At 44.0% G+C, this 16445-nt stretch overlaps 3 protein-coding genes across 3 annotated transcripts; 2 read left to right on the forward strand and 1 right to left on the reverse strand.

The window, feature by feature from the left end:
* The first annotated feature begins 13515 nt into the window (after nucleotides 1–13515).
* On the forward strand, nucleotides 13516–13827 carry LOC134614302 (histone H4). The gene has a single exon (XM_063457951.1). It carries the CDS (start codon nucleotides 13516–13518, stop codon nucleotides 13825–13827), a length of 312 nt encoding a protein of 103 aa, XP_063314021.1.
* Nucleotides 13828–15104: 1277 nt separating this feature from the next.
* On the reverse strand, nucleotides 15105–15512 carry LOC134614303 (histone H2B 1.1). The gene has a single exon (XM_063457952.1). The coding sequence runs from the start codon at nucleotides 15483–15485 to the stop codon at nucleotides 15105–15107; it is 381 nt and encodes a 126-aa protein (XP_063314022.1). The 5' UTR covers nucleotides 15486–15512.
* A 273-nt stretch (nucleotides 15513–15785) lies between these two features.
* On the forward strand, nucleotides 15786–16178 carry LOC134614298 (histone H2A type 2-B). The gene has a single exon (XM_063457946.1). It carries the CDS (start codon nucleotides 15786–15788, stop codon nucleotides 16176–16178), a length of 393 nt encoding a protein of 130 aa, XP_063314016.1.
* Nucleotides 16179–16445: the final 267 nt, after the last annotated feature.

Consider the following 16445-nt stretch of genomic DNA (forward strand, 5'->3'; position numbering starts at 1 on the left):
GTATAACAGGATATGCTCACCTGGCTCAGAGCCTTCCAAAACTGGCTCTGAGTATATAAGTATATTGTCAAATAAGGGTGACAACTCCCTTGGAACCGGGCAGAAACTGGAGACTGGATCCAAATAGTAGTAAAAAATGCACTGAAAAGTGCCAAATTTAATAAGATTAAGAAAATAAACACATTAAAATTCCAAATAAAAGTACATGGATCCTCCGATACGCGTTTCACCTATCCTGTAGGCTTTTTCAATCGGCATAGTCTTTCTTCCTGGTTCCGGTATTTACATCCTCGTTGTGACACGCCCCTTTTGGTTTTCATCCTATTGGGGTTTTCCGGTCCGTCTAGCTCCTCCTTCTTGCAGCTAACCTTCATATAGTTGATTTCCTGGATCATTGTTATATACCAAACGGGTGGGCGGGACTACATTCCCCAGAGTACCTTGCGGCTGCAAAGTTCTCTCACTTCCGGTTCGGCAGAAACATAACTCTCATCACACTCAGCGGAATTTTTATTTAAATATAACGAAAAAAGTCCCAGATTCAGTACAACTCGTATGATAGTCCATAGAGGAAAATGGGGAAAAAAATGTTACCATATAAACAAGGATAAATTTACAGTTGTCAAAAAGGACGAACAAACATGACTCCATAACCCAAAGCAACTTATCAAGCTGGGTCAAAATGTTGATATATAGAACTGTTTCTCAGAAGTATATAAAAATGTGTATACTCAAAAGGTGAAAAATATGAAAAATATGAAAAATATGTATACAGTGTATCAGATATACAAAAATACAATAAGGCAGAGGCAGAGATGCGGTGGATCACAGAAAATGACACAATTCAAAGTCTGCGTTCAGACCCTGTGGGGCCAGAGTGTTCAAATCAAAAATCCACCGCATCTCTGCCTGTCCCATTTTTTTGATGACATCATCTCCCCTCCAGTTCAAATGAACCTTCTGGATTGCAACAAAAGTTAGGCACCGTGGGTCACTACCATGGTGTTCTTTAAAATGTGCCGAAACACTATGTTGCATAAATCCTTTTTGGATATTTCGGATGTGTTCATTTATCCTTATATAAAGGGGCCGCTTTGTTCTTCCTACGTAATGTAGATTGCATGTACACTTAAGTAGGTATATTACTTGTTTGGTATAACAAGTAATTAGACTTTTTATTGTATATTCTTTTGTACCCTGTGGATGTTTAAAGGTGGTTACATGTCTCTTCACACTGTTTGTCCGTCTGCATGATATACACACTCCACAGCCGAAGAAACCGTCTTTATGCAAGAAAGTTTTAGGTTGATTTTTAGTCTTTATATGGTTTTTGACTAGCTTTGAGGATAAACTTGGAGCTCCCCTGTATATCACCCTTGGTTGTTCCGGCAGTAGGTTATATAATAAAGGGTCAGCCCTTAAGAGTGGCCAAAATTTTTTAATGATCTTTTTCACCTGCTTACTCTTTGAGTTAAAATTGCATACAAAGGAAATATTTTCACTTCCATTCTCTTTTGTATCCCTATATTCCAGAAGTGGCAGCCTATCTTGAGACTTTACTTCCTCAATCGTATTTTGTAGGCTGCTGCTATTGTATCCCTTTTCTAAAAAGCGGCTCTTTAGTTTATCTGCTTGATTGCTGTATGTTGATATATCGGTACAGTTCCTTCGTATTCGAAGGAACTGGGACCTTGGGATATTTAGGAGCCAGGGCGAGAAATGGCAGCTTTGGAGGTCTATATAATTATTGACATCCACCAGCTTGAAATGTGTTTTAGTTTTTACAGAGCTTTCTTCAATATATATGGTCAGATCAAGAAAGTTGACATTCCTCTTGCTGTAGTCTACTGTTAAGTTAATCCCCCAATTGTTGAAATTTAAATATGCCAAAAAAATCTTGAGACTCTCTTCCGGGCCATCCCACACGAAAAAAATATCGTCAATATAACGACGATAGGAAACGAGGTTTGCACACCAGTCTGCATTGTCAAAAATAAAAACTTTTTCCCATAGGGCCATAAAAAGATTCGCATAACTGGGTGCAAACCTCGTTCCCATCGCCGTACCGCAGATCTGCAGGTAAAACTCGTTTGAGAACCAGAAGAAGTTGTTACATAATATAAGGTGTATACCTTGAATAACAAAATCTATCTGGTCCTGATGATATAACTTAGACTCTTCCAGATGAAACCTTACTGCTTCCTCTCCTCTACTATGGGGGATGATTGTATAAAGAGAGCTAACATCAGCCGTAACCAGTATATAGCTCTCCTTCCATGTTATGTCTCGTAGAGTTTGGAGTATGCTGATAGTATCTTTCAAATGACTTGGGGTCTGACGGACAAGAGGTTGAAGACAGTGGTCAATATATTCCGATAGCCTACTGGAGATTGAATTAATTCCAGAGACTATCGGACGACCCGGTGGCAGAGTGGAATGTTTGTGAATCTTTGGGAGGTGGTATAGTACCGGGACCCTTGGGTGTAGAATATTCAAATACTTGTATTCTTGATCACTTAGGATCCCTTGGTCTCTGCCAGCCTCAAAAAAATTTCTGAATTTCATTTCAATCTCAGTATGCTGATAGTATCTTTCAAATGACTTGGGGTCTGACGGACAAGAGGTTGAAGACAGTGGTCAATATATTCCGATAGCCTACTGGAGATTGAATTAATTCCAGAGACTATCGGACGACCCGGTGGCAGAGTGGAATGTTTGTGAATCTTTGGGAGGTGGTATAGTACCGGGACCCTTGGGTGTAGAATATTCAAATACTTGTATTCTTGATCACTTAGGATCCCTTGGTCTCTGCCAGCCTCAAAAAAATTTCTGAATTTCATTTCAATCTCATGTGCTGGGTTGCCAGGGAGTCGGAGGTAGGTGGTCACATCGTTCACCAGCCTCATGCCCTCCTGGAGATATTTCTCAACATCCATAACGACTATACCACCCCCCTTGTCCGCAGGTTTGATCACTATACTGTGATCTCTTTGTAACTCCTTCAAGTGAAGGAGTTACAAAGAGATCACAGTATAGTGATCAAACCTGCGGACAAGGGGGGTGGTATAGTCGTTATGGATGTTGAGAAATATCTCCAGGAGGGCATGAGGCTGGTGAACGATGTGACCACCTACCTCCGACTCCCTGGCAACCCAGCACATGAGATTGAAATGAAATTCAGAAATTTTTTTGAGGCTGGCAGAGACCAAGGGATCCTAAGTGATCAAGAATACAAGTATTTGAATATTCTACACCCAAGGGTCCCGGTACTATACCACCTCCCAAAGATTCACAAACATTCCACTCTGCCACCGGGTCGTCCGATAGTCTCTGGAATTAATTCAATCTCCAGTAGGCTATCGGAATATATTGACCACTGTCTTCAACCTCTTGTCCGTCAGACCCCAAGTCATTTGAAAGATACTATCAGCATACTCCAAACTCTACGAGACATAACATGGAAGGAGAGCTATATACTGGTTACGGCTGATGTTAGCTCTCTTTATACAATCATCCCCCATAGTAGAGGAGAGGAAGCAGTAAGGTTTCATCTGGAAGAGTCTAAGTTATATCATCAGGACCAGATAGATTTTGTTATTCAAGGTATACACCTTATATTATGTAACAACTTCTTCTGGTTCTCAAACGAGTTTTACCTGCAGATCTGCGGTACGGCGATGGGAACGAGGTTTGCACCCAGTTATGCGAATCTTTTTATGGCCCTATGGGAAAAAGTTTTTATTTTTGACAATGCAGACTGGTGTGCAAACCTCGTTTCCTATCGTCGTTATATTGACGATATTTTTTTCGTGTGGGATGGCCCGGAAGAGAGTCTCAAGATTTTTTTGGCATATTTAAATTTCAACAATTGGGGGATTAACTTAACAGTAGACTACAGCAAGAGGAATGTCAACTTTCTTGATCTGACCATATATATTGAAGAAAGCTCTGTAAAAACTAAAACACATTTCAAGCTGGTGGATGTCAATAATTATATAGACCTCCAAAGCTGCCATTTCTCGCCCTGGCTCCTAAATATCCCAAGGTCCCAGTTCCTTCGAATACGAAGGAACTGTACCGATATATCAACATACAGCAATCAAGCAGATAAACTAAAGAGCCGCTTTTTAGAAAAGGGATACAATAGCAGCAGCCTACAAAATACGATTGAGGAAGTAAAGTCTCAAGATAGGCTGCCACTTCTGGAATATAGGGATACAAAAGAGAATGGAAGTGAAAATATTTCCTTTGTATGCAATTTTAACTCAAAGAGTAAGCAGGTGAAAAAGATCATTAAAAAATTTTGGCCACTCTTAAGGGCTGACCCTTTATTATATAACCTACTGCCGGAACAACCAAGGGTGATATACAGGGGAGCTCCAAGTTTATCCTCAAAGCTAGTCAAAAACCATATAAAGACTAAAAATCAACCTAAAACTTTCTTGCATAAAGACGGTTTCTTCGGCTGTGGAGTGTGTATATCATGCAGACGGACAAACAGTGTGAAGAGACATGTAACCACCTTTAAACATCCACAGGGTACAAAAGAATATACAATAAAAAGTCTAATTACTTGTTATACCAAACAAGTAATATACCTACTTAAGTGTACATGCAATCTACATTACGTAGGAAGAACAAAGCGGCCCCTTTATATAAGGATAAATGAACACATCCGAAATATCCAAAAAGGATTTATGCAACATAGTGTTTCGGCACATTTTAAAGAACACCATGGTAGTGACCCACGGTGCCTAACTTTTGTTGCAATCCAGAAGGTTCATTTGAACTGGAGGGGAGATGATGTCATCAAAAAAATGGGACAGGCAGAGATGCGGTGGATTTTTGATTTGAACACTCTGGCCCCACAGGGTCTGAACGCAGACTTTGAATTGTGTCATTTTCTGTGATCCACCGCATCTCTGCCTCTGCCTTATTGTATTTTTGTATATCTGATACACTGTATACATATTTTTCATATTTTTCATATTTTTCACCTTTTGAGTATACACATTTTTATATACTTCTGAGAAACAGTTCTATATATCAACATTTTGACCCAGCTTGATAAGTTGCTTTGGGTTATGGAGTCATGTTTGTTCGTCCTTTTTGACAACTGTAAATTTATCCTTGTTTATATGGTAACATTTTTTTCCCCATTTTCCTCTATGGACTATCATACGAGTTGTACTGAATCTGGGACTTTTTTCGTTATATTTAAATAAAAATTCCGCTGAGTGTGATGAGAGTTATGTTTCTGCCGAACCGGAAGTGAGAGAACTTTGCAGCCGCAAGGTACTCTGGGGAATGTAGTCCCGCCCACCCGTTTGGTATATAACAATGATCCAGGAAATCAACTATATGAAGGTTAGCTGCAAGAAGGAGGAGCTAGACGGACCGGAAAACCCCAATAGGATGAAAACCAAAAGGGGCGTGTCACAACGAGGATGTAAATACCGGAACCAGGAAGAAAGACTATGCCGATTGAAAAAGCCTACAGGATAGGTGAAACGCGTATCGGAGGATCCATGTACTTTTATTTGGAATTTTAATGTGTTTATTTTCTTAATCTTATTAAATTTGGCACTTTTCAGTGCATTTTTTACTACTATTTGGATCCAGTCTCCAGTTTCTGCCCGGTTCCAAGGGAGTTGTCACCCTTATTTGACAATATACTTATATACTCAGAGCCAGTTTTGGAAGGCTCTGAGCCAGGTGAGCATATCCTGTTATACTTTATGCTTTGCTTTGGATACACAGATCTCACTTAGAGCGTATATTCTTTTGTGTCTCCTTTCCTCATAACGCATATTGGAAGCACTACCTCTGAGGAGAGTGGAAAAGGGGGTTGTATGCTACCCTAAAACATATCTGCTGAGGATTTTAGAGCCTTTTTTCCAAAAAAGGCTCACAAGCATGTGAGTGTACTACTTTGCATTTAACCTTACCCACTGGTTGTGATAACTCTGCACTATACAGCCTTTATTTTTGTCTCCCCTTACATGCAAATATATGTGACCGAGTCGAATTGTTCAATCAACTCAGATAGGGTGAGTTGATTTTATTGTACAGCGCTGCACTACTGTCCCACAGAGTGGTAGAGGGTTTTTTCTCACTCTCTATCTTCTCTGTGTGTTCCCATTTGTAATGTATGTAATGTTTGTATGCATGCATTAGATGCAGAGTGTGTGTGTAGTGAATGTAGGTGTGTATAGTGAATGCAGAGTGTGTGTTTTTGTAGTGGATGTAGTGTGTATAGTGAATGTAGTGTGTATAGTGAATGTAGTGTGTTTGTAGTGAGTGCAAAGTGTGTTTAGTAAATGTAAAATGCAACTAGTGAGTGCAACGTGTGTATAGTGAATGCAGTGTGTGTGTGTTTGTGTGTAGTGCAAAGTGTGTTTATTGAATGTAGTGTGTGTGTGTGTGTAGTACCGAGCGTGTTTAGTAAATGTAGTGTGTAGTGAGTGAAATGTGTGTGTATAGTGAATGTAGTGTGTGTGTGTGTAGTGCAAAGTGTGCTTAGTGAATGTAGTGCAAAGTGTGTTTAGTGAATGTAGTGTGTGTGTAGGGCAGAGTGTGTTTAGTGAATGTAGTGTGAGTATGTGTAGTGCAGAATGTGTTTAGTGAATGTAGTGTGTGTAGTGCAAAATGTGTATAGTGAATGTAGTGTGTGTGTGTAGAGCAAAATGTGTATAGTGAATGTAGTGTGTAGCGCAAAGTGTGTTTAGTGAATGTAGTGTGTGTGTAGTGCACAGTGTGTTTAGTAAATGTAGTGTTTGTAGTGAGTGCAGAGTGTGTTTAGTGAATGTAGTGTATGTGTAGTGCAGAGTATGTTTAGTGAATGTAGTGTGTGTGTGTGTGTGTAGTGCAGAGTGTGTTTAGTGAATGTAGTGTGTGTGTAGTGCAGAGTGTGTTTAGTGAACCTAGTATGTGTGTGTGTGTAGTATTTTTTTTATTTGTGTGTGTATATTTCAATTTTATTCCCCCCTCCCTGGTTCTTACCATGCCAGGGAGGGGGGAGATCGCATTCCCTGTTGGTCCAGTGGCATGGTGGAGGGTGCCAGCCGCGGTACATTGAAGAGGGGGCCCAGCAACACACACTGTCTTCCTTTCCAGCTCCCCTCTGACTAACTCTCGCGAGACAGGCCTGCGTGCTGTGCGCTCTGGCGGCCGCAGGAAAGTTAGACAGAGAGCAGCTGGAAAGGAGGACAGAGTGTGCTGCTTTGCCCCCCTCTGCAATGTACAGGTAGCAGGGCGCCCTCTGTGCACGTATATATAGCGAAAATCGCTAGATATATATATGTGCACATAATGAATGTGGGGCTCGGGCCCCCCAGGACCGCCGGGCCCATGACAACCGTTATGGTTGTCATGCCCTGATGGCGGCCCTGCTGCTGAGTCCAAACACACACACACACACACACAGACTGCTGAGTCCAAACACACACACAGACTGCTGAGTCCATACACACATACACACACACACAGACTGATGAGTCCATACACATTCTGCTGAGTCCATACACACACACACACACACACACACACACACAGACGGCTGAGTCCATACACACACACACACACAGACTGCTGAGTCCATACACACACACACACACACACAGACTGCTGAGTCCATATACACACACACACGCACACACACAGACTGCTGAGTCCATATACACATACACACACACACAGACTGATGAGTCCATACACAGACTGCTGAGTCCATACACACATACACACACACACAGACTGATGAGTCCATACACAGACTGCTGAGTCCATACACACACACACACACACACACACACAGACTGCTGAGTCCATACACACACACACACAGACTGCTGAGTCCATACACACACACACACACACACACAGACTGCTGAGTCTATACACACACACACAGACTGCTGAGTCCATACACACACACACACAGACTGCTGAGTCCATACACAGACACACACACACACACACACAGACGGCTGAGTCCATACACACACACACACAGACTGCTGAGTCCATACACACACACACACACACACACACAGACTGATGAGTCCATACACACACAGACTGCTGAGTCCATACACACACACACAGACTGATGAGTCCATACACACACAGACTGCTGAGTCCATACACACACACACACACACACACAGAGACTGCTGAGTCCATACACACACACACACGCACACACACAGACTGCTGAGTCCATATACACACGCACACACACAGACTGCTGAGTCCATACACACACACACACAGACTGCTGAGCCCCCACACACACACACACACAGACTGCTGAGTCCATACACACACACACAAGCTTCCTCACTAGCAGAGACACACACACACCTGAGCACATCAAGCCTACCTGTTGCTGGGGGTCAGACACTCAGACATCTTCTGGCCTTTGCAGAGCAGCAGCATGGGCTGCTGCTTAACGGCAGGGGCGGGGCTTATTTTCGGGAAGTGGGGCTTCATTTGGGGCGCGGCCTGTGCCGGGGAGCCTGTCAGTGCTCCCTCCGGCCACAGACAGCCCCCAGCACCGCTCCAGCTCCTCTCTCCTGCATACCCTCGGGCTGTCACACACTGTTACAGCCCGAGGGAATCGAATTTAAACACATGGACAGCAGGTTGCTGGCATTTGAGGGGGCCCAAGGGGGGGCACAGCATGATGTAGGGGGGGGGCATGCCCACCCCCAGCGACACCACTGTAGCCTGTTGCGGCTAAGGCTTTCTTCAGCGCGGCCAGTGACACACCTCCGAAACTCAAGAAGTATGAACGCAGTCACTGAGTGCTATATCCACATGATCCCACTTGCTTGCCCGCATGGCTTTCACGTTCCCCTGTGGGGCATCGCCCTACCTGCTCCTAAAGGAGCCATAATCACTAGCCGGGGAAGCTGGCCAGGCATGAGGCTCCTGGATCCTCCCTGGACAGTGATTATGGCTCCTTCAGGAGCAGGTAGGGCGTTCCCCTGCAGGGGAACCTGAAAACTATGCAGGCATTCAAGTGGTCACATGTGGGTATGGCGCCCTTTCTACCCATTTGCCGGCGAAACACCTCCCCTCCCTGAGTGCCAATTGGTGCAAATTGGTTCATGGCCTTTCTCCTGATTGGCCATCACGTGGTTGAGATGCAAAGTTTGAATCCACCGGACAAAATCAAGTGATTCTGTGGAGCTATTTTCGGGTATGTACAGAGTCTCAAGCCCAGACTTTGTACGATGATTTCTCGGGCTCTGCACATCCGATAGCTCCGCTATTTGCAGGGATCATAGCTGAGACCAGGCGCTATTGTATGGCATGTAGGGTTGTGTTACTGTACAGTGTGTATTTTTGTGGTTTTGGTGTGTTCGGCTTCCTGTGTCTTGAGATACCATTATCTCCGAGAGACAGCGACGCTTGGGCGGGCTTATGTTTTCATGTTGCTAGGGGTCTGTGCATAAAGACTGTGTATCTTGCCTGAAATAAACAGGGTTTTTTTCGCCCTTCACTAGGTCTCGAATAGTGTTTGGGTGATACCACGATTGCCCTTCTGCAAGCGGCTATAATCACTGGCTAGCAGCTCTAATCCCTCTAGGGCTGGGCACAACATGGAAGGAGCGACCACAGGCAGTAGTAACCCATCCTCGAGAGTATACCGCTACACCACTCTCAACAACATTCAGACGTCTATGAGGCAGGTGTTTGTTAATACCCCAAAAGAGGCGTTTTTTGACGGGGTTTGTCAGCAACGGGGCCGTGCCACCGGCTGCTTTTGGTCTTCAAGCTCCTGAAATATTGTGCAATCACCTTCGTTATTATTATTGTTAAGGGTTCCTAGGCTATTGTCGCCGTTCTGTACAATGGCATGGGCAGTTCCCTCTTTCTACTGCCAATACCTCTCCCTATACAACCAAACATTCTGCAAGCACTCCCTGCTGCTCTATAGCATTGTCTTCCTACCTTTGAGTCATCAGAAATAATCTTATGTCCAAGATGCATTATCTTGCCCTTATCCACATTCAATGTCAGTTGCCACAACTTTGACCATTTTTCTAGTTTACCTATACCATTTGCCATTTTGCTTATCCCTCCTGGAACATTAACCCTGTTACATATCTTAGTAGTGTCAGCAAAAAGATATATCTTCTGCAATATCACTAATAAAAATATTAAAGAGAATGGGTCCAGGTACAGATCCCTGAGGTACCCAACTGGTGACAAGCCCATGCTCGAATATACTCCATTAACTACAACCCTCTGTTGCCTGTCACTCAGCCACTGCCTTGCCCATTCAACAATATTGGAATCCAAACTTCAAGATTTCAGTTTATGGACAAGCCTTCTATGTGCAACAGTGTCAAAATCCTTACTGAAATCTAGGTAAGCAATGTCTACTGCACCACCCTGATCTATTAATTTAGTAACCCAATACACGTTCTATTTCCTAGTTCCCTCTGTACGGCCTGACCACCTGGTTTCTGACGTGCTTACTCCACACTCCAGGTACGGTCTGCCTTACGTTGCTGCCTCATACCTCCCCTACGTTTTTGTTACATGTTTTCCCCAGGTACGTCCTGTCTCGCACTTCGCCCCCCACCTAGTCTAGATGTGGCTGGCTGTCAGAGTCTTAGGTGTCCAATAGAGGTTATCTCCCCCTGGCTTTCTTAGCCTTAGGTTAGTGGTCCCGCGACGCCAACACCCATCCTCATACTCGGAGGTACTACGCCCCTCGGGCCAAATCATAGTTAGTTGCCTCGCATGTGGCATAGAGAGGGCCTACCCTGTCACTCCCATTCTGTCTTATGCTTTACTGGTCACCGAGAGGCTGACACCCCGCCACAACGTTCAGTGGCCACGAAATCCCCTCGCGTCAACGCATAGATAGAGTCTCTCATTTACCTGGCTTTCTACGGTCTTCTTAGACCCCGTGAACTTACCACTACTACCATAACCAACCTACAATAATGCCTCAGGAGGTCTCACCTAGTTAATTTGGGAGACTATTATGTACTTACACTTCCTCACACTCGAACTACACATACTCTGTTCATACCACAACCACTACAGAACCTAGACATATTTTTCATACTATGTCCATGTAAGTCATGCTCTTCCTGTTGTTGATTGTAATAAATTCTAGTCTGTATCTTTTTGGCCCTCTTTATTTACAGGCCTACTGCTACGTCGGTTCCGGCACACCTCAACCAACTTTTCCTCTTCTTACACATTGCTCTCCTTACACTCTTGCCTCTGCCTTTTTATGCCCCTACCACAAATGTGAAGGCTTGGCCTGCAGTTGTGGGATGGGCATGGTCCCCTATTTAAGCTCACTACTCACCTCCACCTGTCCCGTTCGTTTCTTAGTGTTGCTTGACCCCACCCTCCTCTCCCTTTTATACTTTTCTCTATTCATTACTTGGTAGGCCCTCTTTATTTACAGGTCTACTGCTACGTTCCCCGCACACCTCAACCGACTTTTCCTCTTCTTACACATTGCTACACAGTCATACTCTCCTTACACTCTTGCCTGGGCCTTTTTATGCCCCTACCACAAGTATAAAACGAACAAGGGAACGTTGGAAAGTATAATACTGAAACTTAAATAAAATAAATAAAAAAATTTAAAAAAATATATACAAAATTAGGTTTCTAATAAACATGTTTTCCTGGTAGGATAATCAAAATCAAATACACATTCACCTTATCAGTGGCTGGAATGGCACACAGTAACATAGTATCAAATTGTAACAAGTATGCCATGCCTTCAAAAACAAAAGAAACAAAGGATCTATTAAAGCATATGCCGACAAATCTTTTAAAGATTTTCCCGTGTGGTTTTCAAAATGAACGTAGGAAGTTGGAAAGCAGAATACTGAAATTGACATTGAAAATAAAAAAATAAAAAGCGATTTAGGTTCTTATAAACTTGGTAAGATTCTTCGTTTTTTCCTGCTTTCATTATTTATACATTTTCTGATGCACATTTAAACAGCTACGAATCTCTCAAAAATGTTAGGATTCTGACTGAAACTGGGAATTGGGGTGGGTGGAGAGAGAGAAAATGATTATCTAGCTCCAAGGAGAAAAAAAAAAAAGCAATATACATATATAAATCATAGAAAATGGGATGAATGGTTCTGTTTTTAGGTATAATTATTTCCAAGTGCTTGTATTATTGTTAATGTACTTTATTATGCCTCACAGCAGGACCTGTTTGCTAGTAAAGTGCAGGAGATTAGCCAATAGAAATAAAGAACATAGTCCTGGATAATAAAGGGTGCGGGAGGAAGGGATTGACAAGCTCGTTTGGTTGAAGACATAGTGGCTCTGAAAAGAGCCTTTGGTTGGAGAAATGAAGAGATTGGTCAGGAGAATGGCATTAAGCGCGCTCTCCTCTAATCCTGCGAGCCAGCTGGATGTCTTTGGGCATGATGGTCACTCTCTTGGCGTGGATGGCACACAGGTTGGTATCCTCGAAGAGGCCAACCAGGTAAGCCTCGCTAGCCTCTTGCAAGGCCATGACAGCAGAGCTCTGGAAGCGCAGGTCGGTTTTGAAGTCCTGGGCGATCTCACGGACCAGGCGCTGGAAGGGCAGTTTGCGGATCAGCAGCTCAGTGGATTTCTGATAGCGACGGATTTCCCGAAGAGCTACCGTGCCAGGGCGGTAACGGTGAGGTTTCTTGACACCACCGGTAGCGGGAGCGCTTTTCCTGGCAGCCTTGGTGGCCAGCTGCTTCCTGGGAGCCTTCCCTCCGGTGGATTTACGGGCTGTCTGCTTAGTACGGGCCATTCTGTCAAACTGAGCGTCTCACCTACCACAAAGTTATCAGGAGCTATGGCTAGAAAGCCGCGAGCCCGAGTTCTTTATAGATGAAAGATGGATATGATTGGACACAATGTACCACGCCCCTAACTCTGATAGGAGAGAGACGCTGCCACTTGGAGACAAAAGTGTAGATTGAAATACTGAGCACAACGCATGCTCTTTCAATGTTACACTGCCATCTAGTGGCCATGTATAGGTACTGCGTTAATTGATTAATTACATAATTCGATCCAGAACTAAGAGATACTATGTGTAATACATACAATCAGTGTAAAAATTAAAAGATTATAATTATGTCTTTAGCTAAATAATTTATCGAGACATATTTACTTTTAATCTCTTTACCTGCATTCCGTGCTATTACAGGATTTGTCTATTATGTATGAAGCAAAGGGAAGGAAAATGAAACATTTTATCAGTAAATGCAGTCTGCACTGAATACTTGCCGGAGCTGCAAATTCGAATACGGTAGAAACCTTTCCCGCTGGCGTTTTTTTTTCTCTAGTTCAAAAATGACTATTCAGCAAATCACCGCAAAGCACAACCTCCTGCATCAGCCAATCAACGACAAGAGCCGCCCAGTGACGGTTTGATTTGTCTATCAGTTCCCCACTCGGTCGTCTCAAGAGACATATAAGAGAAGGCAGCCGTGTTGGGAGCATTCATTGTTCCACTTGTCTCAGCTCAGAATGTCTGGTCGCGGTAAAGGAGGGAAAGGGCTCGGTAAAGGTGGTGCCAAGCGGCACAGGAAGGTGCTCCGTGATAACATCCAGGGGATCACTAAACCGGCTATCCGCCGTTTGGCTCGCAGAGGAGGTGTCAAGCGAATCTCCGGCCTCATTTACGAGGAGACTCGAGGAGTGCTGAAAGTCTTCCTGGAGAACGTTATCCGCGATGCCGTCACATACACCGAGCACGCCAAGAGGAAGACGGTCACCGCCATGGACGTGGTGTACGCGCTGAAACGCCAGGGCCGCACTCTCTACGGTTTCGGAGGTTAAACGTTTCGGCTGATGTTCGATAATTCATTCAAACCAAAGGCTCTTTTCAGAGCCGCCCACTCCTTCCCTCATAAGGCTATAATTCCACCAGGATGGCTCGGCTGTCTCAATGCTCCCTACAACATATTGGAGAACGAGAAATTACAGAGTAGCCTTCCGGTAACACAAACTCCAATGTGTTTCCTATCCATATAATGTTGCCTTATGTTTCCCCGAATATCCTGCTTCGTTTTCTGTTTGAATGCAATGCTCTCATAAAACATGAAATAAGGGCATTGGAGGCTGAGAGGGTTAAAGTCTTCCTTGTTAGTAAGACTAGAATCCTCTCTGCACTAAACTGCAGTCAGTATGTGATCTAAAACGGCCGGAGAGAAAAGCTGCTGTGATCGAAGCAGCCATTCCCGCTTTTTATATGGAAAACATGCTGCATACTGACTTTATACACCTCGAAACAGACCTAAAACTAGACATTCTATACTGTGATAATTATAGTTTGAGGAATCATTAGAATTCTCTAAGCATCACAGTCCATACAAATTATATGGCAGTCGTTTCCACCTGAGTATGAAAGGGTTAAACTATATGCATTTTATCATCACAAAATACTGCTTAATGAAACTGCAATCAGTATGTGGCCAGGAAATGGCGGGAGAGGAAAGTGGAAGAACAAAAAGCTGCTGTGACAGAGCCAGCAGGGGGACTATATCGTGCAGGATTTAAACTTCGCCATTTTGTAACCGACTTTCCCGCTTTAAAAACGCCATGCAGAGAACGCTGAATGTATAAATTTGGTAATAAATACATTATAAGAGGGAAACAGACCCACCAAACTCCTAATTTTAATTTATAAAGTATTCATTGAGATTGATATTGCTGGTTTGATCCATGATATGTATTAAACAAAAAGTAACCATTGCAAACTGTATACACGAGATGGCAGCATTGTATAATTTGTGAGAGAGGAGTGTGAATGGAAACACGTTTCATGTGTAAGCTAGATTGATACATTATAATAGTTTCAGGCTGTTGTATCTTTTAGTATACTTTATAACCAGCAGAATAAATGTTACACTATAGGTTCTGCCATTGAGAGTGTTTTACAATTTATTTTAGCTTGAAGAAGATTTCAAAATTGAAATAGTGTAACGCGACAATCGATTACTTTTTACATTTCGCACATAGAGAATACTCTCGTAATATAGTCACAGCTCTCTCGTGGATTGTGTGGGTGGCTCTTAGAAGAGCCTTTGTGTTATTAGAGTTTGGGTGACGGGTCTTTACTTGGCGCTGGTGTACTTGGTCACTGCCTTGGTGCCCTCAGACACGGCGTGTTTGGCCAGCTCTCCGGGCAGTAAGAGCCGTACAGCGGTCTGGATCTCCCGGGAGGTGATGGTGGAGCGCTTGTTATAGTGAGCCAGACGGGAGGCTTCCCCTGCGATGCGCTCGAAGATATCATTGACAAAGGAGTTCATGATCCCCATGGCCTTGGAGGAGATACCGGTGTCGGGGTGGACCTGTTTCAGCACCTTGTACACGTAGATGGCATAGCTCTCCTTCCTGCTCTTTCTGCGCTTCTTCCCATCCTTCTTCTGGGTCTTGGTCACGGCTTTTTTAGAGCCCTTCTTGGGTGCGGGAGCGGACTTGGCTGGTTCAGGCATGATGATCAGAGAAATCTTACGAAATTTCCAACAGAATAAGGAACACGTTCCCCAGCTGCTCTATATATAGAAGCCCTGGCAGTAAAGCCTGACCTGTGTGCATTTTCTATTGGTTCGTTCAGTAAGAGCATTGAGCATGGAACGCGGTAACCTACAGCGATTGGTTACTTTCTGAGTCGGACGCTGATTGGTGGCTTTAAAATGCAACCAATTAGATTAGAGCTCGCGGTATCTGAGATGGTATAAATAGCCGTGCAGGGGGCGCCAAGGTCTAGACGATAATTCGATTTCGTTTTGAAAATGTCAGGAAGAGGCAAACAGGGCGGCAAAGTCAGGGCTAAAGCCAAGACCCGATCATCCAGAGCAGGTCTGCAGTTCCCAGTCGGCCGTGTCCACAGGCTGCTCAGAAAGGGCAATTATGCCGAGCGGGTTGGAGCCGGAGCTCCGGTCTATCTGGCTGCAGTGCTGGAGTATCTGACCGCCGAGATCCTGGAACTGGCTGGGAATGCAGCCCGAGACAACAAGAAGACCCGCATCATCCCCCGCCATCTGCAGCTCGCTGTGCGCAACGACGAGGAGCTCAACAAACTGCTCGGAGGGGTCACCATAGCCCAGGGTGGGGTATTGCCCAATATCCAGGCTGTTTTACTGCCCAAGAAAACCGACAGCCACAAGCCAGCCAAGAGCAAGTAACTCCACTGTCCCTCAGCTCCCAAACTTACACAAAGGCTCTTTTAAGAGCCACCCACAATCCCCAGAAAGAGCTCACACTGATATATGACTGTATGGAGGTGATCACTGTCTTGCTACATTCTTATACGGTTATTCACTACAGTGACACGTCAAAGGGAATTTAGTATTTAAGGGTCTAATACCTCTTTTTTACAGTCTCTGTAATTCGGCTAACGAACTAAGTGATGCTTTTCAAATTTCCATTAAAACACACCTAGCGGACTTTCC

Source organism: Pelobates fuscus, chromosome 6, assembly GCF_036172605.1.
Source record: "Pelobates fuscus isolate aPelFus1 chromosome 6, aPelFus1.pri, whole genome shotgun sequence".
Classification (NCBI taxonomy): domain Eukaryota; kingdom Metazoa; phylum Chordata; class Amphibia; order Anura; family Pelobatidae; genus Pelobates; species Pelobates fuscus.

Excerpts from the sequence above, each read along its gene's own strand:
- LOC134614302 (XM_063457951.1), top strand. The coding sequence starts at position 13,516 with ATGTCTGGTCGCGGTAAAGGAGGGAAAGGGCTCGGTAAAGGTGGTGCC.
- LOC134614303 (XM_063457952.1), bottom strand. The coding sequence starts at position 15,485 with ATGCCTGAACCAGCCAAGTCCGCTCCCGCACCCAAGAAGGGCTCTAAA.
- LOC134614298 (XM_063457946.1), top strand. The coding sequence starts at position 15,786 with ATGTCAGGAAGAGGCAAACAGGGCGGCAAAGTCAGGGCTAAAGCCAAG.